Raw genomic sequence first — 27,624 nt, 5'->3', positions numbered from 1 at the left:
ACCACTCATGTCTTGTCCATTCGTCAACCAATATACCAGCATCATAAGAAAATGTTAGAACAGATCTTTCTCTATGATCACTCCAAGTGGACTTATCACAGTATGACAGAACCATGAAAGAAAAGCAGTTGATAGCTTAGATCTGATACTGTACACCAATTTCTGGCTTGGTTCTTTTCTCTCGGTAGAAGTGGTTTGGAAAGCCTCCTTCAATGCCTTTGTCTCTCTTCTTCAGCCAGGTAGAGGGGGTTTTGAGGTACACACACCATTCGGTCCAAATGATCTCTTCCATGCATTAAGATACCACCTGATGTCACCTTTCATGATAACCTCAAAAGAACAGATCAGAACAACAGTTTAGTTCAGTTCATTAACTACATGATAAATGATTACTTTTACCAATTATTCTTAACACACATATCTAAACATATTTCACAGAGAATATCAAAACATTCTATTGAAACTATTCTTTCAAATTGGTTTATATTCCCCATCTCACTGTCAACTCCATCGTAGAGCCAAGGATCAAGAAATTAGACCTATATCTCTCGGGAATAGAACAAAACAAACACAACAATACAATACACTCAACAATACAGTACACTCATTCACATATCACTTAAATTGTATAACTTTAATTCAAACCCTCAAACTGAATCCTCCCCCATGTTTTACACACATCTCTCAATATGAGAGTAATGTAAAACAAAACTGAAAACAAATATAAAACAACATTTCAGCTAATCCTAATCAAATTAAAATCACTAAACTGAAAAAAAAACTCCACAAAGAAAAAATATTTAACCCCTATGGTCATAGGAAAATAGACTTAAAGCAGCATACCCTTAGTTAAAAGCAATGCCCTACTCCCTCTTCACACTGGTCCAAATTGCACATATGGATAAGAAACATATTTACCAATTACACAAATTATTTTGAAAGCAGTATTACAAATGACCCTAATTTATTATCCAAATGGCTTTCCAATGCGGGTGATCAAGCCACAACGGAAAGTCATCAGAAGGTCATAGGTTATACACAACCCTTCAAAGCAGTGTTTCTCACTATATAAAACAATTTGCAAACAATAATCAATTAGTTCCAAACATTTTCGTATTTCCATGTTCCCAGAACAGAACATTCCTTTATCAAAAGAATTTGCGTGTGTAATGAAAAGTCATAAAATAAAATAAAAGTGCCCCTATAATACCTTTGCACTACAACAAAAAACTTCCCGGCCCCCTCCAATGTGGTAGTTTATGGCCTCCCTTCACTCACTCTCCCCAAGAGTATAGTCCCTGGACACATTCCAGAGAGAGACAGTGAAATATCCATTTTCCCGGAGAAAACACAAAAACTCTTAGTATTCATTTACACTACATCGATTCAGAAACTCAAACGTGAAACTATAAACCCAACCTAATGATAATTCCACTGTACCTCAAATCATTAATCATAAGTTTTAATCAAATCAATGTATATGTATGATACAATGTTTAATCAAGTTCAATCAACTCCTAAAAAAACTCTTAATCAGCAACCTAATAATTTCAATCTGTCGATAAAATTTTTGTAAAAACCAATCCTGATTTTTTAAACAAATCTAAATTCCTTCAAAAGTCGGTGCTGTCTCATCATCGTAAAAATAAAAATAAACTTGTTTTTTTCCCCCACTGATATCCACAAAGGTCAATACTGTTCAGCACATCCATTAATGATCTTCCTTTATTCTGTACAGGGTCTGAAGTTCCAATTTATGCAGACGATACATTGATAAATTCATGCAAATAACAAACTACACCAAAACTCACTACTATAGCACATCCATAATTAAAATATATGATACTCCTCCACTTAACATACTAGTTTACTAGTTTTTGGCCCAATCTTGCTTTTCAACATTCATACCCATTCAGTCTTCTGTCAACAGGTTGGCGTACTATTCAATCCAGCAATCACCTTTAATGACCTGACATTGTTCCACATAATGGAAACATACTATACTGTTAGACTACATGAACTTTCCTGCTCAAATTAACTGGTGTTACTTAAACAATCAAACCAAGAATCAATAACCATCAGAATCTATCCTTACGATGTTTTATGATTCAGACATCCAGTCTCTCAATTCTCATAGCCTAATACAGTAAATATAAACGCCCCAAATCTATGATGCCCACCTAGCGAATCAGCTGCTAGAAATACAGAAAAAAATGTACCTGAACAACGGTCAAAACAATTAGAGTAAGGTTATTGTATATTCAGACTAATAACGCAAATGTATGTTATTCTACAACAATCTACCTGCCTCCAGCAACTTTCCCTGACAATTAGTAGCCAACATAACAACTAACTCTCTTCCATACTTTCAACTAAACTTCCCTATTTCTTTTTCCCCCAGTGGGCAAAAATATAACCCCTCTCATTTCAATGTTTTTCCTTACCTCTATTGTAAGATTAAAACCCAACTTTATAACTTCCTCTTTGCTCTCCACACTTACGAAATGTATCCTATTTCTTTAAAAATAACACAAGCAGCGCTAAAATTATAACATGCGTCAGTCAATCTATAAGAATGAAAAACATTTCGGTAACCACTTTCCATTCCCATTCTTTCCCCGCTATTATTCAGAATGTCTTTAACTTAGGTAACTGTCTTCTCTATTGATACAGTAATTTAAATACGACCCAATTCTCAATACATTATTCCAGCAGATGTGAACAGACATCGTCTTGCATCAGAATTTGCTTCCTTATTATTTTAAATTGAATTAGTCTATCAATTTAACCTAAACAATCTATTGAAAACGTTCAATTGATCTCTTATACAAACACTAGCGACCATAACTTTCCAGTCAAAACATACAAATAGATTATTTACAATCAAAAACTCTGAATTCAGCCAGCGCCATGACTGGGAATGGAACTCGGGCCTCCCGCGTGGCAGGCGAGACTTCTACCACTGAACCACTAATGCTATTACGAATAACTAAAATTATCCGGTAAGTTACACACATTTGATGAATATAATGTTACCAACAAATTCTGAATCTTCCACGACAAAGTTCTAGGTTAGAGACACAAGTAAATGTAGATGTTCTTTGCTATACGGTCTGTGATCAGAAAGGCTTTGGAAAGTCATTCTCTTTTTACTATTCCAGTTTGAGAGAACCAAAGTCAACTAGAGAGTTTAAAATCAAATAGGTTAAAGGGTCATGGGCAAAGTTACTTTACTTCAGTTGCCTCATGAGAGATCCAAGATATTGCTTTTTTAAAATGGAAATGTTTATCTTGCAGTTGAAAATTATGCATCTTCTTTTTGTAAAAATAATTCCTGGTGGTGACCCTACTGCCCCAGAATGTATTTCTCTGAAGGGGTTTCTATAGCAGATGGATCATTGAAATTTGCTGCTTAAGGTAATTTACACATAAAAAGCTATTGTCAATTTAGCAGATTTTTACGATACTTTACATTTATCTGATATTTGCCATTAAATTATTGAATAATCTTCTTTTGCAGCATGACAGATTAGTCACACAAGTTTCATAGATCATTTTATATGACATATTTCTACTGATTTAAACAAATTCAGCTTAAGTGCCTTTTCTTAAGGGCAACTGTTTCACTTACACTTACATGGTGTTTAAACCAGGAAACCACACAATATTTCTCATCAAGGACTGCAGTGACAGTATTGTCACCTCCTCCGTGGGTTCTGTTTTCTTTCTTGTTCCCCATGTTGTTGTTTTGGTTATTTAGTGAATATGTATTAGATTTTCAGATGTCATAATATGTCCATTTTAATTACATTTTCATAGAATAGGCTACAAATTCTAGTTTTAGAGGGATTATGTGCAATTTACTGTTTGTACAGCACCTGTATTTCTGTTGTCAAAAATGTATGTGAATCCATTACTTTGATAGTTTTCAGAAGGTAATACAATTATAACAACACAATACTGTATGTCCAGATGGCTGGGGTGATCCAGTATAGGCTCGTTTAATGCTTTAAAACAGAACAAACAATAAGGTACGTCAGGTAGATCAAGATGAAGTCTTGTTTTGTGCTATTGATGTGATGTCTCTGACACAATTTGACTTTTGTTAATGTGACTGTCTTTTCCCTCTGTTGAACTGTGATTCTAGGACTCGGTTGAGTCATTGACAAAAAGTGTTAAGAGTTGCCCACTTTCTTACCCATGGATGTCAATTGGTTGGATGTTGTTGATTTTATGAAGCCTGTCACAGATCGAGGCTTCAATCTTTTAAGATTCAATTGCAGGGATGGTTTGGGGTTAAAATAATCCCATTTTATTTATTTATTTCGGCATTAAAGGCAAATGTGACTTTATGAACGTTCCAGACACCTTATTGAAGTTTCTCCCCTGGCTAGTGAATGTCTTTTGCAGATCCCATAGCTGGCCAATGTTGTCTAGGCTGCTCATGGCATGGGAAAGTTGAAAAACAATGCACAGCTAGACCAGTGCCCTACTATTAAGTTTACAAGAGTAATATCTTGCTTTAAAATACATACTGCATTATTTGTTGTAATGCTATGATGTATTGTGCTAATAGTAAGTCGTGTATATTTTTTGTTTTTATAACAAGGTTCAAATACAGTTTGTGTTTGACTAAATAAAATGATCAGTCTCGGTGGTTGTTAATAATGTTATGCAAACAATGTGCCAATGTTTCAAGTTGCCAAATGCAGTACTACCATGAAATGAACCAAGCAACCTAAACTGAAAACATGTGGATGGAGACCCAGACCTGGGATCATTTGCTGATCTGTCATTGAAACCAAGCTTATCTGTGTCATTCATCAGTGCAACAACTTGGCACTTATCACATTTTTGTGACCACATTTGGCCAGGATGTCATCTCTCTCTCTGCTTCTTGGCAGTTATCTGTGTCTTATTCATCATAAGCCTAATAATAAAGTTGATCTAGCTTCAATATGCATCTCTCTCATATATAACCAAATATTCCACATTGTTGGTATGCTAACTGTTGAATTGGAATGGATGAATGCATGTAGGGTCAGGGGAAAAATATACACAGTGCAATGAATGACATGAATGTTACTGCACTCCAACCGCTAGGGGTACCATTCCAATTCTCCACCTCTCCTGACAATTCCCAGCCACATAATGCAGGAAAACTGTAATCCGATCACCTTTACTCCACACACAGAGATGCATACAAAGCTCTCCCTCGCCCTCCATTTGGAAAATCCGACCATAACTCTATCCTACTGATTCCTGCTTACAAGCAAAAACTCAAACAGCAAGTATCAGTGACACGCTCAATGCGGGAGTGAAGTGAATGCCAAGCTACAAGACTGTTTCACTATCACAGACAAATGTATTTCCCGGAACTCATCAGATAGCATTGATGAGTTTACCACATTAGTCACCGGCTTCATTAATAAATAATTGAATGTGGCAGAGCTTGCAAACTGTCACGGATTACAAAGGGGAAACCCAGTGACGTGAGCCTACCAGACAAGCTAAATGCTTTCTATGCTGGCTTCGAGGCAAGCAACATTGAACCATGCGTGAGAGCACCAGCTGTTCCAGATGACTGTGTGATCAAGCTCTCCGTAGCTGATGTGAGTAAAACCTTTAAATAGGTTAACATTCCCAAGGCCGCAGACAGATTACCAGGACACGTATTTAGAGCATGGGCTGACCAGCTGGCAAGTGTCTTCACTGACATTTTCAACTTCTCCCTGATCCCGTCTGTAATACATGCATGTTTCAAGCAGACCACCATAGTCCCTGTGCCAAAAAAATACCAAGGTAACCTGTCTAAATTACTATCTCCCTGTAGCACTGTAACCATTAAATGCTTTGAAAGGCTGGTCATGGCTCACATAAATACTGTCATCCCAGATACCCTGGGCCTACTCCAATTCGTATACCGCCCCAACAGATCCATAGATGACGCAATCTCTATTGACTCCACACTGCCCTTTCCCACTTGGATAAGCGAGAATGCGGTTCATTCACTACAGCTCAGTGTTCAACACCATAGTACCCTCCAAGCTCACACTAAGGTAAGGACCCTGGGACTAAACTCCTCCCTGTGCAGGTGGTGAGGGTAGACAACAACACATGAATACATCCATCACGCTGATCCTCAACATGGGGGCCCCTCGGCTGCGTACTTAGTCCCCCCCTGTTCACCCACGACTGCGTGGCCGAGCACGACATTAAGTTTGCCGACAACACATCGGTGGTAGGCCTGATCACCGACGACGATGAGACAGCCTATAGGGAGGAGGTCAGACACCTGGCAGTGTGGTGTCAGGACAACAACCTCTCCCTCAACATCAGCAAGAAAAATGAGCGAGGCTGTAGGGGAGTGGGTTGAGAGTTTCAAATTCCTCTGTGACCACATCGCTAAGAATCTATCATGGTCCAAACATACCAACACAGTTAGGAAGAGGGCATGACAAGGCCTCTTCCCCCTCAGAAGGTTGAATAGTTTTGGCATGGGCCCTCAGATCCTCAAAAAGATCTACAGCTGCACCTTTGAGAGCATCTTGACTGGCTGCATCACCGCTTGGTATGCCAACTGCTTGGCATCCGGTAGTGCGGATGGCCCAATATATCACTGGGGTTGAGGTCCCTGCCCTCCAGGACCTATTTGTAAGTCGCTCTGGATAAGAGCGTCTGCTAAATGACTTAAATGTAAATGTAAATGTAAATACCAAGGGGTGTCAGAGGAAGGCCCTAAAATGGTTAAAGACCCCAGCCACCCAAGTCATAGACTGTTCTCTCTGCTACTGCATGGCAAGTGGTACCGATGCACCAAGTCTGGAACCAACAGGACCCTGAACAGCTTCTACCCCCAAGCCATAAGGCTATTAAATAGTTAACCAAATAGCGACACTGATTATCTGCATTGGCCCTTTTTGCACTAACTTTTTTGATTCATCACATTCGCTGCTGCTACGGTTTACTATCCGTCACTTTATTCCGAGTTATATGTACATATCTACCTCAATTACCTCTTCACATCGACTCAGTACTTGTACTCCTTGTATATAGCCAAGTTATCATTACTCATTTTGTATCTATTATTATTTATTATGTGTTTTATTTTTCTGTTCTTTCTCTGTCTTTTTCTCTGCATAGTCCACACCTGTTGTTTAAGAAGTATGTGACCAATAACCAATAACGTTTGAAAATGTTATTGATTTGATTTTGTCCCGGCAGCCACATTAAGTCTTCCGGTTTTCGATTTTTGCCTTAAAAATTTTTGCCTTAAAAATAAAAGTCTGCGGTAAAACGCTATGTGTATGTATTTTTTGCAGCTTTGCATAGTCACAATGTTACAAATATGTAAAACAATTATAACTACTGGGGGAAATCTAAACGCAAGAGAATTACTACTTTTTATAAGATAAAGAATATTTTAAGGTGGAGCACATTGAGAAATGGTTGGAGCTTGAGTAAATGAATGTAAAGAACACAGCCAACTGGTAAAAAAACATGACAATAAAAAAAGAATCACTATTTTGATTGTATGATTTATGCTAATTTCTCCTGCTTTTGTTCAAAGATACAATTTTGAAATGTAATGTTTAAGAAAGTCTTACTGTATTCGTGCTGTAGTGCACAAACACATTGCACTGCCACTGTACAGGAATAACGATCAATAGTGTGTCCATAAAACCTGGGTCCAGTCTGCTCACTAGAGTCTAACTTGTCCTGGTGAGCACATCGCTATTTTACAGGCAATAATACGTCACACAATCACAAAAAAAACCTGTCCAATATGCAAACATTTTGATGAATTGCGACCAGGGTGGGTTGAAGAATAGCGCTGTTAACCTCCGTGATAATCGTTGATCGGCTATAGGCATAATAGCACTATGATCTTACTAGTGTACTGCCGGATAAAAAAATATATATATATATTTGTCTATCCAAAACGCTTGACCTGGTGCATGTTTTGGCACCTAATGCAGGCTTTGGGCTGATTTAAATGTCTGCAGCCTGCTCATAATCAATACTATAACGTAGGTAATTTACACGTAGCAATGCCAGTCAGTTGTTTCCATTGTTTCTTTGAAGCAGTTAGCTTTTCACCTAACACCTGCTAGTGCAAGACAAGAGTGCAAGTCTGTGGAATTGTGTTTAAGTCCACACAGTAAACTCAATAGAGAGCTAATATAGTTAATTCATTGTTTTGGCATTTAGATATAGTCCTAAATTAGTCAGTCAGCAGAGTTAAAGTGACAGTACAGAAGTATGATTTAGACATGAGTTCGCCGACCTCACAGCCTACGGGTAAGTGCTGTTACCGAGTCTTGCTGTTCTGGCCTTGGTGGACCTCATCTGCTACTTTAAAGAGAGAGGCTTGAAGAGGGGATTGGCTATTTGGTTTTCTAGAGATTCTAATGATTATACTGGACCCTGGTTTTATGGACACACGATCGATGGTTTTGCGTTTACAGTGCAATATTTGTACCGTAGTGTCTAATGGCTCCATTTTAAGTCGTTTGACGTTATTTGTCAGGCCAAATGCATGTTTTGGCACAGGTCAAGGCTGGCCTTGGGCTGATTTAAATATGTGAAAAGCACAACTGGCTAATCATTAGATTAATCTAGGTCGTTGACAGGTATGGCAGTCCATCATTGTTTACATTGTGTCTTTCAAGTAACTAATCACTTATCGGCCGACAGTGTATTGAATTGCAGTGAATGGAGTGGGTGGAGTAAAAAGTGTTGCTGGGCATTAAATAATGATCATATATAGATTCTACAGACCCTAGTGAGTAATCCCAACCCCACGTTTACTTTGGCACCTATAATAGTTTTCTATCGTAAAGTATTTTGGGAATTGCACATGGAGCATTTATTTGACCGTGAAACATGTTTTGAAACCCACATTTAATGTTGCTTAAATATGAACAAATATGAATCCTTGTTAATATTTAGAACATTTAAAAAAATATATATCATGAATAAATACAGGTTAATTACACTTTTTCTACTATTACACGTGGGACTTTTATTTTGAGAATTTTCGAAATTCCGTGACACTGAAGTACTTTTTTAGTGTTGCTGACGAGACGCTGATCCCAGCCGCACAGTCAGTGGCTACTGAAGAAGGTGTCTCGTCCTCTGTAAAAGGTGAGATTTAAGCCTTGTAAAGTTAGTTCTTGACCAGTTATCTAAGGCATGTTTACAACCACCAACATGTAAGTACGCATTTGCTAACTTTAGCTTGCTAGCTAGCTAGACATAATGCTACTCCACTGTTAGTTAGCATGCTAACACATATAGAACAAGTCTGGATATTTTTAGTTATACATATGTACAGTAGCGCGGTGGTTAGTTGCCTAGCCAGCTAGCTGTTTATTGTTATCAATGGGTTGTTGGCACGTTGTTTGACAAAATCTAACGTTTCATGACAAAACCCTATTTATGTTTGTTGTAACCTGTAACGGTACACGCTCCCCCGTCTCCGGCTTATCTTGTGTATTTTTGGTTGTTGCAGGCGTCATACATGATAACGTCAGCTAAATAACCAGCCAAGCTCCTGTTATGTTGATGGTTTAGCTAGTAGATACAATCTGTCATATACAGGTGAGGTATCCACCTCCTGCTCGAGGGGGGCTCAACCAGGGTTTAACCTAATATACTGACGGTCTTGTTTTGAGTGCACATACACACTCATAGTCCTCAAGCTGCAGCCTGCAGGTGAATGGTTTCTTTGTTTTGAAGGACAAGCTGGCCTACCTCAATTTCATCTGGGGAAATTTCCAGTGACCTGGAGTTAAATGTCAAAATCAATATTCAGGAGCCACAACCTGATGTACATAATCTGCACACTGTAGACAGGCTACACACAAACTGCACATGACACAGCTTTTAATAAAGGGATATTCTATTTGGTTGGTGTAGTACGTTGATGGCATTGCAGTGAGATGTATTATTTCATTCAAAGTAACTCCATATAGTTTTAGTCACTGCCAGGAAAGCTTTCTGGTGATTAACAATAGCAAGTAAACCATCTCAAATATAGGCTAGGCACCATTGTCCCCATGGGTCGTTCCATGTCATTTCAGCAATCCATTACACCCACCATCTGATTGTTCTAAAATCATTTCTGTAGTTAGAAACAGATCCGATTAGCATTCTTGCAACATTATTTTGTTGAAATATACTTTGATCTCAGAGAAATTAAGCTAATTGATTACATACATTATTTACAGAATTCATATAATACCCAATAAATATAGTGCCTAACATCCAATTTAACCAATTATTTTTCGAACAATGAGCAAGACTGAAGAAAATGGTCAAAAGCCAACCACAGACCCCTCCCCCCACGGCAAACCCACCCCAACAGTAAGTATACAGTACCAGTTCTCTATGTCTGACAAATAGTATGGAGCTGTGGCTCGGATTATTGTTTCTTCATCCTATGTAATGTATTTTTTGTGTGAATTTGGGTCCTTAATAACACCTGGAACAGCACCATCTAGTGGTCCAAACCTGGTAATATTAGGATGTAGGATGGAACAAAAATTACTAAATTCAGCAAAAAAATAATAGTCCCTTTTTCAGGACCCTGTCTTTCAAAGATAATTTGTAAAAATCCAATTAACTTCACAGATCTATATTGTAAAGGGCTTAACCACGGTTTCTCATCCTTGTTCAATGATCCATAAATAATTAATGAACCTGTGGAACGGTCGTTAAGACACTAACAGCTTACACACGGTAGGCAATTAAGGTCAGAGTTATGAAAATTTAGGACACTGAAGAGGCCTTTCTACTGACTCTGAAAAACACCAAACGAAAGATGGCCAGGGTCCCTGGATGGCCAGGGTCCCCGAGCTGACAAGGTGAAAATCTGTCGTTCTGGCCCTGAACATGGCAGTTAACCCACCGTTCCTAGAACGTCATTGAAAATAATAATGTGTTCTTAACTGACTTTCCTAGTTAAATAAAGGTATAAAATAAAATAAAGGTTTTTAAATTAAACATATTATTTTTTAAATCGGCGCCTAAAAATACAGATTTACGATTGTTATGAAAACTTTAAATCGGCCCTAATTAATCGGCCATTCTGATTAATCGGTCGACCTCTAGTAACAACACCTGCACATCCAACATCACACCTGCGGGACAGGTACAGGCTAGGAACAACAACTGCACGACTTACACCAGGAAAGCACAATCCCTCCATCAGTGCTCAGACTTTCTGCAATAGGCTGAGAAAGGCTGGAATGAGGGCTTGTAGGCCTGTTGTAAGGCAGGTCCTCACCAGATATCACCGGCAACAATGTCGTCTTTTGGCACAAACCCACTGTCGCTGGACCAGACAGGACTGGCAAAAAGTGCTCTTCACTGACGAGTCGCTGTTTTGTCTCACCAGAGGTGATGGTCGGATTTGCATTAACAGTCGAAGGAATGAGCGTTACACCGAGGCCTGTACTCTGGAGCGGGATCGATTTGGAGATGGAGGGTCCGTCAGGGTCTGGGAGCGGTGTGTCACGGCATCATCGGACTGAGCTTGTTGTCATTGCAGGCAATCTCAACGCTGTGCGTTACAGGGAAGACCTTCTCCTCCCTCATGTGGTACCCTTCCTGCATTCTCATCCTGACATGACCCTCCAGCATGACAATGCCACCAGCCATACTGCTCGTTCTGTGCTTGATTTCCTGCAAGACAGGAATGTCAGTGTTCTGCCATGACCAGCGAAGAGCCCGGATCTCAATCCCATTGAGCATGTCTGGGGCCCCCCCAGAAATGACCGGGAACTTGCAGGTGTCTTGGTGGAAGAGTGTGGTAACATCTCACAGCAAATCTGGTGCAGTCCATGAGGAGGAGATGCACCTCAGTACTTAATGCAGCTGATGGCCACATCTGATACTGACTGTTACTTTGATTTTGAATTTCCCTTTGTTCAGGGACACATTATTCCATTTCACATGTCTGTGGAACTTGTTCAGTTTATGTCTCAGTTGTTGAATGTTATGTTCTTACAAATATTTACACATGTTAAGTTTGCTGAAAATAAACGCAGTTGACTGTGAGAGGACGTTTCATTTTTTGCTGAATTTAGTTTCTCGGAACGGGGACGACGACGACATCACTGAATTCACTGGGCATACATTACATTGTATGAAGAAACAATACTCAAAGACGCAGCTCCATACTACTTGTCAGACATGGAGATCTGATACTATTTACTCGTTGTTGGGGTGGGATTGATGTGGGGGTCCGTGGATGGCTTTTGACCATTTCCTTGGATTTCTCATGTCTATCTCATTGTTAGAAAAATGTTAGTCCAAGTCACATTGGATACTATATTTATTGAATATTAAATTAATCCCATAAATGAAAATGGCCCATTTTGGGTGCAATCAATTAGCTTAATTTCTCACATTCTATTTCAACAAAATAATTTCAGAATGATAATTTTATCTGTTTATAACAAAGGCAACAATTTCTGAACAATCTGAGATGATGGCTGGCAATCCTCTTTCTTGTGATTTTTGAGGTGGTACAACCCCCACCTAAACCTTATGGGCTACATGGGATGTAGGTTATGCTCAGCACAGTTTAGCATACTTTTAGAATCCCAATGCAGTGAGCTTGGGAAGCACCTCCATGTCTCCTTCCACTATAATGTGTGTAAAGTTGACCACACAGTGAGTCTTGTTGTCCACTGTGTATATGGGGTTAGAAACATCGATTTCTATGGAATGCCGTTTGGGTCTTTTCGTGTCAAAAAAGATGCTTGTTAAATAACACTCTTTGACGTGTCAAATAAGCTTGTTGACCAATCAGGATCTGAATATGACTGCACATCATATAATAATTTAACGCGTTCATTAAACACGTTCCTAAATTGGGTAGTTATTACACATTGATTACACTATCACTCGTATTTCATATGTCACAACGATTCATCGATACGTATGCTATAATGCTGGTAAAGTTGTCTTGCGCACCTACAGTGCTGGTCATAAAAAAGCAAGCTAGCTCATGGATACAAACAATGTTCTTCTCCAAAAACATAGCAAAATGACATTTGTTTCAGTAACTATATAGCTAGGTGTCATCGTCTAAAATAACCCTAATTTGCAAGACGGTTCTTACTTGATTAATGGTGATCGGACCAATCTATGTGAAGTTAACCACAATAAGGATTAGCCACAATAGTGGACTTTGCGGTTAGCAAGCTAAGCCTAGCTACCCCAGAAGTTGCAGTTAAACAAATGATGCTTTATTACACATCGTTCGTGGCCAGTGTTGGCTTGTTTACAGACTTTTTTTGTACAGCTTTGACAGGGTTACTGTATCCTTTTTGACACGCAAAGACCCAAATGGCATTCCACGCTATTACTGTGTAACTCCGGTAGAGCAACATCTGAAAAATAGCTCACTTGGTAGTTTGTACTGGCACTTGACCAGTCGACGAAAGCCAACATCACCCATGACAGAGAACGGTTGATTGTTAAGGGCAATTAATTCCATTATCTTGGTTTTAATGGATTTTGCCTTTGAGTTGTCTCGTTGACATTTTCTTACTCTTTCAAATGACTGCTGCTCGAAAACAATGGATACACTCTATAAGAGAGCCAAGGAAATGGTTAGGTATGTGGAGTGTCATCATGTTATAGCAGCAATCTACCTCACCAAACAAAGTGAGAAGAATAAGAGCACCACATTGAAGCTGCCCAGCAACACCCGTTGGTGTGGTGTTGTCATCATGTTTGACAGTCTCCTGGAGGGGGAGGAGTCTCTCCAAGAAATGGCCATATCAGTCTGCCGATATGGACAGCCCCATCAAGAGGATCCTCCTGGATGATGTATTTTGGGAGAGAGTGGAAAGCAGCTTGAAACTCCTGAAACCTATAGCAGTAGCCATTGCACAGATTGAGGGAGATAATGCCATCCTGACTGATGTTCAGACTCTGCTTGCAGATATAAGAGAAGAAATCCATACTGCCCTGCCCACGTCACTGTTGCTCCAAGCAGACGAAACTGCAGTTCTGAAATACATCAAAAAGTATGAAGACTTCTGCCTGAAGCCCATACACGCCACAGCGTACATGTTGGACAGCAAGTATGCTGGCAAGAGCATCCTGTCGGGTGCAGCGATCAAGGCTTATGGTGTCATCACTACAGTGTCTCGCCACCTTGGCCTGGATGAGGGCAAGGTTCTTGGCAGTCTGGAGAAGTACACTTCCAAGCAAGGGCTTTGGAATGGAGATGCAATATGGCAGTCGTGCCAACAGATCTCATCAGCCACCTGGAGCGCAACTGGTCCTTGTTTGGGAACACGCACGCAACAGGCTGATCAATACAAGGGTTGACAAATTGGTGGCCATCTGGGCAAATTTGAGGATTTTTGAGCCTGACAACGAGCCATCCTCAACAAGATTGGAAAGTGATGAGTCTGATGTTCAAGAGGTGGACATTGAGGAGGTCCAGGGAGAAGACATAAACACCTGAGAGGAAGACAAACAAAGCATTAGTTTCTAGACTAATTTTACAGATGTATGTTAAATGGTTTTTGGGAGATGCGATGGATCATTGGGGATTATTCAATATTCCCTTTTGTTGTTCAGTGAAATCATCCCGTGTGAAGTCAACTCCTTTAATTAAAGTTACATTTGTAACTGAATTGTTTTTTAGTTTTTTTTTCTATTGGAAGGATTTAATCATTTGCAATTATGTCTACTTATGATAAGGTAAAAGGTTTATGTTTCTGTCTCCATATGATATGGTAAATATATATATATATATACAATTTAAAAAACATCTCCATTCTAAATGGTATTAATATTCATTTGCATTAATTCCCATATATTCCCAAGGAAAGTTCCCACCTCTGAATATTCCCTAAAATGCGCAACCCTATCCATAATGCATGGGGTTGATTATTATTATTATTATTGGAGAGCAGTTCTTAGGTCTAAATGTTCTCAGTGTTTCTGGGCAGGATTGGACGTGCCTCCTTCCTGCTGGAACATCAGGGGTTTGTGGGGGGTGATTCATCTTGTATGTTTAGTTAAATGTGGAAAAGCCCATGGACTTGAAGAAGTGTGTGTAAACCTCAATTCTATCCAAAAACTGCATTGACTGATTGCTTGTCAAAACTGTGGCCATGCAAGCCTTATTTAGAGAAGGTGGTAAAGGTGTAAGAGTAAAAATCAACACAAAAAACAACCTATAACTATAGGCCTAGCTCAATGTCCCAGATGGTCTCAGTCTTCCTCAATTTCATTGGTGTGTGAACACCACTAAAAATGTCATCTTTTCCCACCAGCCAGCTCTTATAAGTTCCCTCCACCCAGGCAGCTAGATGAGTCAGCGGAAGGAGCGCCGCGGGATCCACGTGGACCAGTCAGAGCTGCACTGCAACAAGGGCTGCGGTTACTATGGCAATGCCGCCTGGCAGGGCCTGTGCTCCAAGTGCTGGCGGGAGGAGTACCAGCGGGCCCGGCAGAAGCAGATCCAGGAGGACTGGGCCCTAGCTGAGAAGTAAGGAAGGAACACTCCTAGTTCTGGATCAATGGGTCTCAAACTGGGGGTGGGGTGTGATGATGGAGGGGTCCATAGATAGTTGGTGGGATGACGTAGGATGAAATGTAGGCCCACTTGTGAAACGTTCTAATCAATTGCGATGTGTTGTCAGTGCTGTGGCGCATTCCTTCCTCAGTGGCAGGGTAGATACTTATACATCACAAAGTTTCATGTGGGATGCCTGACTATGTTGGAATGTCAACATTCAACCCCAGCTCACTGGCCAGCAGAGTTAACAGGCAAGCTGGTTTGTCTTATCCACATGGTATTCTACTGTAGCAGAGGATATGTGCCTAGAAGTATTAACCCACTTGAATTTCTTAACAATTATTGTGTTATAAAGTGGGATTCAAATTAATTTGTCATTTTTTTGTTAACGATCTACACACAATCTATTTTCAAAGTGGAAGAAAAGTTATAATTTTGTTTAAAAATTAATGGAAAATAAAACTCAAAAATACCTTGATTAAATAAGATTTCACTCCCCTGAGTCAACACATGTTAGAAACACCTTTGGCAGTGATTAAATCTGTGAGTCTTTTTGGGTAAGTCTCTAAGAGTGGAAGGTGCTTCCAAGTGGCACAGCAGTCTAAGGCACTGCATCTCAGTACAAGAGGCGTCACTGCAGTACCTGGTTGGAATCCAGGCTGCATCACATCCGGCTGTGATTGGGAGTCCCATAGGGTGGCGCACAATTGGCCCTTCCGGGTTTGAACGTGGTCAAGGTGTTGGGGATCATGGCTAGACAGCCATTTTTAGGTCTTGCCATAGATTTGCAAGCAGATAAAGTCAACTGTAACTTGGCCACTCAGGAACATTCACCGTCTTCTTGGAAAGCAACAAGAGTGTAGATTTGGCCATGAGTTTTTGGTTATTGTGCTGCTGAAAGGTGAATGCGTCTCCCAGTGTCTGTTGGAAAGCAGACTAAACCAGGATTTCCTTTAGGATTTTGCCTGTGCTTTGCTCTATTCTGTTTATTTTTATCATAACAAAAATCCTTAGTCCTTGCCGATGACAAGCTTACCCGTAACATGATGAGGCCACCATCATGCTTGAAAATATGAGGTGGGACTTAATGATGTATTGGATTTGCCCCAAACATAACGCTTTGTATTCAGGACACAAAGGTCAATTCTAAAATCATAATTCCACTTTGACATTATGGGGTATTGTGTGTATGCCAGTGACCATAAATCTACATTTAATCCATTTTAAATTCGGGCTGTAACAACACGAGCTCATGTTGTGAACGTATCTATATGTATAAAACAACATCATGGGTAACTCATCTATGATTTTGTGGGACCAAGGCACACATGAATAGAATCAACCTGCATACATCGATATTTAATACAGATATTCAAATATGATTACATTTGAACTCATAATAAGCTTTTGACCTTTTCAACTGCTCTATTGAATGTATCAAATGTTTCTTTGGCGCTATTTACACGAGCTCTGGAGAACTCTAGTGAAAGAACGTCAAGGACATTTTGTAGCCAATGAGTTATGCTGAGCTTATGTGGAGGCTTCCATCTGGTCACTAACATCCTTTTTGCTGCAGTCAGTACAGACAACCATACTAGTTTGTGTGGTACTGTGAGAGTCAGTGAAGAGTCATCATTCACCAATAATATATTGGGGAGATGGGGAATGGGAACACCAACTATGCTCGATAGAGACCTGTCAAACTGGGGTAGTCCCACATCATATGCATGTAAGTTCCAATATTTATTAGAGAATACATACAACAGACAATTTGGAATAGGAGCACATTTAAATTGGCAGCTTTTCCATGGAGTCAAATAAAATATGTCAATTAATTTGTAGTGTATTAGTTGATGATTTCAAATTTCGGGAAGACTTTAGGATATTCAGAAAGTTTATAAATACTTTGTTCAGACCATGATAGGTTTCCCCCCCCAAAGGTAGGGAGTTATTTCTAAATATTGGTGTTTGGGTATGCCATTGCACTTCCCAATTACTAAGTTTTTCAATTTGTTGCCAGGTCTATATTGAGTGGTTGATGATTGGTCCAAACTGATTACAGCAAAACTTAGGAGATAAAGAAGAGAATTGTACATCTTTCAATGTAAATGGTGACATTATACTTTCCTCTATTTCCAACCACGGAAGACCTTGTATCTTGATCAAATCATTTCTTAAGTGTGCTGGTGCACAAGAGACAAAGCATATAACTTGGAAGTCGGATAAACCTAGACCCCCAAAACATTTGGGTTGCTGGAGTGTAGTCATTTTAATTCTGGGATGTTTCCCTTTCCATATAAAATCATATATTTTCCCAGTACCCGAATGGCGCGTGCAAAGGAAACATGCTACCAAAGAAATGTAGTCTAGGCAAGACATTCATTTTGACTATCGAAATTTGACCTGATGAAGGTTAGATTAAACCAATTGCTGTAATTGCAGTTGTGACTGGTTTGTAGTTCTTCTAAAAAAAAAATATCTAGAGGGGAAAATGTTTTAATTTTTTCAATTTCGTGGTATCAAATTGGTAGTTAGTCTTGTCCCATCGCTGCAACTCCTGTACAGACTCGGGAGAGGCGAAGGTCGAGAGCCGTGTGTCCTCAAACTCAACCCAGCCAAGCCGCACTGGTTCTTGACACAATTCCTGCTTAACCCGGAAGCCAGCCACACCAATGTGTCGGAGGAAGCACCTTGCGACCGTGTCAGCGTGCATTGCCGCCAGGCCCGCCACAGGGGCCACTAGTGCGCGATAAGACAAGAACATCTCTGCCGGCAAAACCCTTCCCTAACCAGGACAACGCTGGGCCAATTGTGCTCCGCCCCATGGGTGTCCCATTTGCAGCCGGCTGCGACAGAGCCTGGACTCGAACCACGATCTCTATTGGCACTGCGAAGAAATGTTGAAAAAAGGTTTTTTTCCACTAATGGCTCCAATGATAGGGCAAATAGGAGGCTGGACAGCCTTGACGAGTTCCCCGTTAGAAGGCGAATTGTGAGGAGCATTGGATACCCGTCAAGATCATTGCATAGAGAGTACTGTAAATTATTTTTAACATGGTTATAAACATTTAGCCAAATCCATATAATTGGTTCGGATTTCTAAACTTTAAATGTTGTCAATCATCAGTTACACTAGAGACATGAGGAATGCCATAGTCTAGGGTCTACACCAGAAGTTAATGGTTATCTGTAGGAGGAATGTATATGGTGGATGCATTTAAGCTTGGAATGTTTTTTATTTTTTTATTTAACCTTGATTTAACTAAGCAAGTCAGTTAATCTTAAGGTTATGGCCTACTTTTTCGAACATTCTGTTAAAAATCGTGCAACATTTCAACGTCCTGCTACTGATGCCAGGATTATAGTATATGCATATGATTAGTATATGTGGATAGAAAACACTCTGAAGTTTCTAAAACTGGTTAAATCACGGCTGTGACTATAACAGAACGTGTGTTCCGTGAAAAAGCCCAAGGAAAACTGATCACCAAAAAGGGAAAAAAAATCAATGCGCCAGTTGTATGTATTGTCTATGGCACAGCAAAATAGATGGCTCCCAGCTTACAAGTCCTACAGCTTCCACACGATGTCGCCAGTCTTGGCAATTGCCTGGAGGTTGTTCCTTGGTCAAACGAAGAAGAGACACCCCATATCATCCGGTCCACGACAGGATGTTTTGGAAGAGAGATTTTGGACCATGATTTGAAGACGTGGAGCTATTGAATACACATCGCCCCGTGATCAATTTGATAGATTATTAACGTTTACTGATACCTAAAGTTGGATTACAACAGTATTTTGAAGTGTTTTGTGAAAGTTTATAGGCAACTTTTTTAATTTAAAAAAAGTTTTTTTCTGGATCACACAGTTTTCATAAATGGGCATTTTGGGTATATATGGACCGATTTAATCGAGAAAAAAGACCCAATAGTGATGTTTATGGGACATATAGGAGTGCCAACAAAGAAGCTTGTCAAAGGTAATGAATGTTTTATATTTTATTTCTGCGTTTTGTGTAGCGCCGGCTACGCTAATTCTTTTGTTTAGGTCCCCTTCAGGGATTTCGGGGTGTTGCATGCTATCAGATAATAGCTTCTCATGCTTTCACCGAAAAGCATTTTAAAAATCTGACTTGTTGGCTAGATTCACAACGAGTGTAGCTTTAATTGAGTACCTTGCATGTGTGTTTTAATGAACGTTTGGGTTTTAACGAGTGCTATTAGCATTTGGCGTGGCACATTTGCATTTCCTGATGGCTGGGTGGGACGCAGACGTCTCAGGTTCTCATTTACAATGAAAACCTACCAAAAGACAAAAGGCCTGCGGGGACTGGGATTAAAAATGTAAAAAATAAATATAAGACTAAACACACATCATGAGAAGAGACGACACTACATAAAGTGAGACCTAAGATGACGACAACAGCAAGGCAGCAACACATGACAACACAGCATGGTAGCAACACAACAGGGTAAAAGCACAAAACATTGTACAAATATTATCGGGCACAGACATCAGCACAAAGGGCACGAAGGTAGAGACAATAGATCACGCAAAGCAGCCACAACTGTCAGTAAGAGGGTCCATGATTGAGTCTTTGAATGAAGGGATGGAGATAAAACTGTCCAGTTTGAGGTGTTTGTTGCAGCTCGTTCCAGTCGTTAGCTGCAGCGAACTGAAAAGACAAGCGACCCAGGGATATGTGTGCTTTCGGGACCTTTTAACAGAATGTGACAGGCAGAACAGGTGTCGTATGTGGAAGAATGGGGTCTGCAGTAGATATCTGAGATAGGGGGGAGTGAGGCCTAAGAGGGTTTTATAAATAAGCATCAACCAGTGAGTCTTGCGACAGGTATACAGAGATGACTAGTTTACAGAGGTGTATAGAGTGCAGTGATGTGTCCTATAAGCACTGGTGGCCGAGTGGTAAAGAACATCTAGCTGCACGAGAGCACCCTTACCTGCCAATCTATAAATGATTCCTCCGTAATCTAGCATGGGTAGGATGGTCATCTGAATCAGGGTTAGTTTGGCAGCTGGAGTGAAAGAGGAGCGATTACGATAGAGTTTAACTCAGTCTAGATTGAACTTTCGCCTGCAGCTTTGATATGTGCTCAGAGAAGGACAGTGTACCATCTGGCCATGCTCCCAAGTACTTGTATGAGGTAACTACCTCAAGCTCTAAACGCTCCAAGGTAGTAATCACACCTGTGGGGAGAGGGGCATTCTTCTTACCAAACCACATAACCTTTGTTTTGGAGGTGTTCAGAGCAGGGTTAAGAGTAGAGACAGCTTGTTAGATGCTAAGAAAGCTTTGTTGTAGAGCATTTTACACAAAATCTGGGGAGGGGCCAGCAGTGTATTAGACTGTATCATCTGCATATAAATGGAGGAGAGCGCTTCCTACTGCCTGAGCTATGTTGTTGATGTAAATTGAGAAGAGCATGGTGCCTAGGATTGAGCCTTGGGGTACTCCCTTGGTGACAGGCAGCAGATTGAGACTGAGACAGCAGATTTTCTGACTTTATACACTGCACTCTTTGAGAGAGGTAGTTAGCAAACCAGGCCAAAGACCCCTCAGAGACACCAATACTCCTGAGCCGGACCACAAGAATGGAATGGTCTACCATATCAAAAGCTTTGGCCAAGTCAATAAAAATAGCAGCCTAACATTGCTTAGAATCAAGGGCAATGGTAACATCATTGAGGACCTTTAAGGTTGCAATGACACATCCATAACCTGAGCAGAAACCAGATTGCATACCAGAGAGAATACTATAGACATCAAGAAAGCCAGTCAGTTGATTATTGACAAGTTTTCCCACCACTTTTGATGAACAGGGCAAAATAGAAATAGGCCTATAACAATTAGATCAGCTTGATCTCCCCCTTTTAAACAAAGGATGAACCATGGCTGCCTTTCAAGCAATGGGAACCTCCCCAGAAAGGAGAGACAGGCTTGGCGACGATAGGGGCAGCAACCCTGTACTGAGTGAAGGACATATGATGTGAATGTACTGAGTGAAGAAAAGATAATCACATGTGGCAGGCACTGATAAGGATGGAGAGGTGGATTAGTGAGGAAAGGGGTCGAGGTCAGGTCACCTTGAGGGAGAAGGAACAGTTTATTGCCCGTGTCACTTAATTTCCTGCCTAGCAATAGAGATGTCCTCGTTCTCTCTAAACATTACGTCACCCATATTGGGGTATATGTACTACCACTGCTGTTCGATCCTTTGGGCGAATAAACTTGGTTGGAGCTTTCATAGTGTAAGGCAATTTCTTACTCTGATATTTAGAACTTAACACATAGTATACCAGAGGTAGAACCATTCGAGACGACCAAAGGCCTTTTCCGCATCAATTGGCAGGACTGCAGAGGAGGGCGGTATATTAGGTGTAATTTGTATTATAAGTAGGGGACCCCTCCGATTGTCTGACGCCAGTCTGTTTGAGACCCATTTGATCAGATTGAACTAGTTTGGGTAAAATGGTTTCAAGACGTTTGGCCAGAACCTTGGCATACAATTTCATGTCACTATTTAATGAGGGAGAGAGGCCTATGACTTGAAAAGAGAGTTGAGTCTTTACCTTTTTTATGTAACAGAGAGATGTATCTATTGAAAAAGCCTATTTGAATAGATATTCGTAGCATCTTTAATAATATCGGACCAAGTTCAGACCAAAAGGTTAAATAAAATTCAGATGGGATGCCATCCCATCCAGGGGATTTACCTCAGTTTATGTCTTTCAATGCATTGTGCAGTTCATTGAGTGTTTATAGGTGCATTTAAAGAGTGTGCATCATCAGAGGAGAGTTTTGCGGTAGATTCAAGCCCCCCAAAAAAGGGTCTCTTGCGGTCTGAGGTATTTTGTACTTCAGAACTGTATAATTTATCATATACATTTTTCTAATTATAAATTGATGGTGAATCATGCAAGAGAACATCGTCAGCCTGAATGGGAACAAGACTATCATTATTCCGTAATTTACTCACTAAGAGGAAGCTACGTCTATTTAAAGTGCAGATAATCAGTTTGTTGGACTCTATGAATTCAAAATTCTGCTCTTAATCTGAGTAAGGAATTTAACTCTGTTTTAATGATTAATTCTCTCTTCGGCGGAGAAACTGTTCTGCTTGTTGATGAGTTAGTAAGAATAGTGGACAACAGTTTGGTTATTTTTTATTTGAGACTTGTTCACAAACTGGGTCACAGACTCTTCGTTGAGGATTTGGAGCATCGGTTGTTGATAATTTGTAAGATCATTAGACACACTACATGTGGGCACCTGCTCTTCTAACATCTCATTCCAAAATCATGGGCATTAATATGGAGTTGGTCCCCCCTTTGCTGCCATAACAGCCTCCACTCTTCTGGGAAGGCTTTCCACTAGATGTTGGAGCATTGCTGCGGGGACTTGCCACGAGCATTGGTGAGGTTCGGCAATTAGGCCTGGCTCGCAGTTGGCGTTGCAGTTAATTCCAAAGGTGTTCGATAGAGTTGAGGTCAGGGCACTGCGCAGGCCAGTCAAGTTCTTCCACACCGATCTCTACAAACAATTTCTGTATGGGCCTCGCTTTGTGCATGGGAGCATTGTCATGCTGAAACAGGAAAGGGCCTTCCCCAAACTGTTGCCACAAAGTTGAAAACACAGAATCGTCTAGACAGTCGTTGTATGCTGTAGCGTTAAGATTTCCTTTCACTGGAACTAAGGGGCCTGAAACATGAAAAACAGCCCCAGACCATTATTCCTCTTCCACCTAACTTTACAGTTTGCACTATGCATTGAGGCAGGTAGCGTTCTCTTGGTATCCGTCAAACCCAGATTCATCCGCCAGATGGTGATTGCGATTCATCACGCCAGGGAACACGTTTCCACTGCTCCAGAGTCCAATAGCGGTGAGCTTTACACCACTCTAGCCGACAAATGGCATTGGTCATTGTGATCTTTGACTTGCGTTTAGCTGTTCGGCCATGGAAACCCATTTCATGAAGCTGACGTTGCTTCCCTAGGCATTTTGTGACTCGGTAGTGAGTGTTGCAACTGAGGACAGGCAACAACAAAAAAATTATGTGCTTCAGCACTCTGCAGTCCCGTTCTGTGACTTTGTGTGGCCTACCACTTCGCGGCTGAGCCGTTGTTGCTCCTAGATGTTTCCACTTCACAATAAAAGCACTTACAGTTGACCGGGGCAGCTCTAGCAGGGCAGAAATTTGACGAACTGAGCTCCTGAGCGCTCTGGAGCAGGTTTTCATCAAGGATTTCTCTGTACTTTGCTCTGTTCATCTTTCCCTCGAACCTGACTAGTCTCCCAGTCCCTAGCACTGAAAAACATCCCCATAACATGATGCTGTCACCACCATGTTTCACCGTAGGGATGGTGCCAGGTTTCTTCCCGACGTGACGCTTGGCATTCAGGCCAGAGTGTTCAATCTTGGTTTCATCAGACCATAGAATCTTGTTTCTCATGGTCAGAGTTGTTTAAGTGCCTCTTGACAGCCCGCTTCGAGTTTGCCATGTGCCTTTTACTGAGGAGTGGCTTCCATCTAGCCACTCTACCATAAAGGCCTGATTGGAGGAGTGCTGCAGAGATGGTTGTCCTTCTGGAAGGTTCTCCCATCTCCACAGCGTAACTCTGGAGCTCTGTCAGAGTGACCATCAGGTTCTTGGTCACCTCTCTGACCAAGGCCCTTCTCCCCAAATTGCTCAGTTTGGCCGGGCAGCCAGCTCTAGGAAGAGTCTTGGTGGTCCCAAATTTCTTCCATTTAATGATGAAGGCCACTGTGTTCTTAGGGACCTTCAATGCTGCAGACATTTTTTGATACCGCTTCCCAGATCTGTACCTCGACACAATCCTGTCTCCGAGCTCTACGGACAATTCCCACGACCTCATGGCTTGGTTTTTGCTCTGACATGCATTGTCAACTGTGGGACCTTATTTTGACAGGTTGTGTGCCTTTCCAAATCAAGTCCAATCAATTGAATTTACCACAGGTGAACTCCAAGTTGTAGAAACATCCTCAAGGATGATCAATGGAAATAGGATGCACCTGAGCTCAATTTTGAGTCTCCTTGGAAAGGATCTGAATACTTGTGTAAATAAGGCTTTTCAGTTTTAAATTTTCTAGAAATTTGCAACAGTTTCTAAAAACCTGTTTCGCTTTATGGGCTATTGTGTGTAGATTGAACAATTTGTATTTAATCCATTTTTTAATAAGGCTGTAACATAACAAAATGTTAACAAGTCAAGGGGTCAGAATACTTTCCAAATGCACTCTATTTATTTTTATTTCACCTTTATTTAACCAGGTTGGCTAGTTGAGAACAAGTTCTCATTTACAACTGCGACCTGGCCAAGATAAAGCAAAGCAGTTCGACACATACAACAACACATAGTGTATAATTTCCACCTTCTGAACTAGATGCACTAACTGATGAATGTAATCTATCCTTGAAAATTATTGGTGCCTAGCGGAATAAAAAGTGTGTTCTTTCAGTAGACATCCCTTTTTTTTATATTGTCCCAGGAATGACAGGACAACCTTCATTTCGAAACCTGGGGGGAATTATTTTATAAAGATATAAAGTATTTGGTTGTAATTGTAATGTTGCAATATTTTATAGGCTAACAATGGTGGCCAACCATCCTCCAGGAGAGCCTTAAAAGGGGCAGTGTTGTATTTTGAGACAGGGTTGAATATGTAAAGAAGTCAATAGGCAGAGTTTTAGCCTAGATTTCTGTCTGATTCTCTACGGTAAAAAAGATCATGTATTTTATTTAATGGTTCCTCACATCATACAACAGTGTAAAAATGCATTTTTGGGCTAATGAATTGAGCTTTTGGACAAGTAAAGAATCTGTCCTACTTGTTCAAAAGCAAATGGCAAAAAAAGTTCATGTCAAGCTCTGCTTAAAGAGAGATTCCATGTCTGATTTCTTGTTACCCATCTACAAATCGCTGCCCTTTATGAGGCTTTCGAAAAGCTCCCTGGTCGTTGTAGTTAAATCTGTGCCAGAAATGCAATACTTGACTGAGGGACCATACGGCTATTGTATGTGTGGGGGACACAGGAAAGGGTAGTCATTCAAAAATCATGTTAACCTCTAATATTTCATACATTTTGAGTACATTTTTATTTTACTACTGAACTAATTTAGGCCTAAACAAAGGGGTTTAAATACTTATGCAATGTCTATTTTAGTTGTTTTAATTTGTAAAAATGTGTAGAATTATCTTTTCACTTCGACATTTTTATAGAGTATTTGGCAAATAAAATCACAATTACATATGTTTCAATCCCACTTTGTAATGTAACAAAATGTGGAAAAAAATCCAAGGGGGTGAATACTTATGATACCCACTGTATATGATAATTGAAATAGTTTTGGCGTTAAAGAAATTTCCAAATTTGACTAGCTTTGTCCAACCCTCCCTTGACACATGGTGCCTGAGTTTCAAGTTAGGGGAAGTTGGAAGAGAGAAACTCCTTTATGCTAAAGCATTGCATGCATCTACAGTGCCTTCGCAAAGTATTCATACCCCTTGATTTATTCCACATTTTGTTGTTACAGCCTGAATTCAATATTTTATTAAATAGGTGTTTTTCCCACCCATCTGAACACAATACCCCATAACGACAGTGAAGTCTGTGAAAACCACACTTGATGACTCCAAGCTGTAATCGCTGCCAAAGGTGTGTCATGAGTTGCCCTGTTGGGTGAGGTTTATGACCCCCATAAATACCTTTCCCCCGTTTTCTCTCCACTCTACAGAATGGACTCTTGGAAAGCATTTGTTAACATGAGAGAGTATGGTAACATCAAAAGGTTGGGTAAAGGTACAATATTTCTGTAATCCAACCAGTTGAAAGTGTCTGTTGGTACTTAAAGAATATGCAGACCAATGTAAGAGAGCCTACTATTTCTAATGTGATGAGTAGATTGGATAGTCATTTAGTTAAGCTAATAATATAACTTACTCACTGTTCACAAAAAATACCTTTATGCTTTTCTTCTCCTTTCTTTGCACATATCCAGAGCTCAGACCCAGCTAGAGGGACATTTTTAAAGAGGATACGAGAAATGTTTTGACTTTTCATAAACACATTTTATGCAGTTGCAGGACACTTTACTCTTCATGACTGGAGACAATAGCATAATCTTTAATACCTCAAAAATGACAGGGTAGACTACTCTGCTGACACTGACAAACTGAGATCAATGAAAACGACCTTGTCTTGGATGCAACCATCTAATCGATGCTTATGAAAAGGGGAGACGCATATTGTAGGCTATGACATCCATCTAGCTTGGAGGAAATTGTCCTAAAAAACATTACACCGGAGATATGGCCGATGCTCTCCACTATAGTGCCAATTAGGCTTGGGCGGTGTACTGTATATACCGGGATATTTGGAAATGGTCGCGGGATGGTTATTAAATACAGTCAATATGGTTAACTATTTCATTGAAGTTTTAAAAAATATACACAGTACCCAACCAAGTCTCTTATTTTTATTGGTGTCCTTTTAGTAGTGGTTTCTTTGCAGCAATTTGACCATGCAGGCCTGATTCATGCAGTCTTCTCTAAACAGTTGATGTTGATGTGTCTGTGACTTGAACTCTGAAGCATTTATTTGGGCTGCAATTTCTGAGGTTGGTAACTCTAATGAACTTATCCTCTGCAGTAGAAGTATCTCTGGGTTTTCCTTTCCTGTGACAGTCCTCATGAGAGCCAGTTTCAACAGTGCTTGATGGTTTTTGCGAGTGCACTTGAAGGAACTTTCAAAGTGACTGACCTTCATGTCTTAAAGTAATGATGGACTGTCATTTTCTTTGCTTATTTGAGCAGTTCTTGCCATAATATGGACTTGGTCTTTTACCAAATAGGGCTATCTTCTGTATACCACCCCTACCTTGTCACAACACAACTGATTTGCGCAAACGCATTTAAAAGGAAAGACATTCCACAAATGAACTTTTAACAAGGCACACCTGTTAATTGAAATTCCCGGTGAATACATAATGAAGCTGGTTGAGGGAATTCCAAGAGTGTGCAAAGCTGTC

The 27,624-nt window shown here is 40.3% G+C and overlaps 1 protein-coding gene across 4 annotated transcripts in view; it reads left to right on the top strand.

Moving 5' to 3' along the window:
- Positions 1–9,015: 9,015 nt before the first annotated feature.
- Positions 9,016–27,624, top strand: part of rabgef1 (RAB guanine nucleotide exchange factor (GEF) 1) — a 29,097-nt gene continuing 10,488 nt past the window's right edge. For 3 of the 4 annotated variants that reach the window (XM_046307223.1, XM_046307222.1, XM_046307220.1), the window contains exons 1-2: positions 9,016–9,147; positions 15,309–15,523. In XM_046307223.1, the coding sequence (XP_046163179.1) occupies positions 15,345–15,523 (179 nt within the window). In that variant the 5' untranslated portion in view covers positions 9,016–9,147; positions 15,309–15,344. The remainder of the gene's footprint in view (positions 9,148–15,308; positions 15,524–27,624) is intronic. The other variant, XM_046307221.1, reaches the window with a different exon arrangement.

Source organism: Oncorhynchus gorbuscha, linkage group LG16, assembly GCF_021184085.1.
Source record: "Oncorhynchus gorbuscha isolate QuinsamMale2020 ecotype Even-year linkage group LG16, OgorEven_v1.0, whole genome shotgun sequence".
In the NCBI taxonomy this organism is placed as follows: domain Eukaryota; kingdom Metazoa; phylum Chordata; class Actinopteri; order Salmoniformes; family Salmonidae; genus Oncorhynchus; species Oncorhynchus gorbuscha.
The sequence above is the reverse complement of the archived record's forward strand: the minus strand, read 5'-3'. Positions and strand labels throughout refer to the sequence as shown.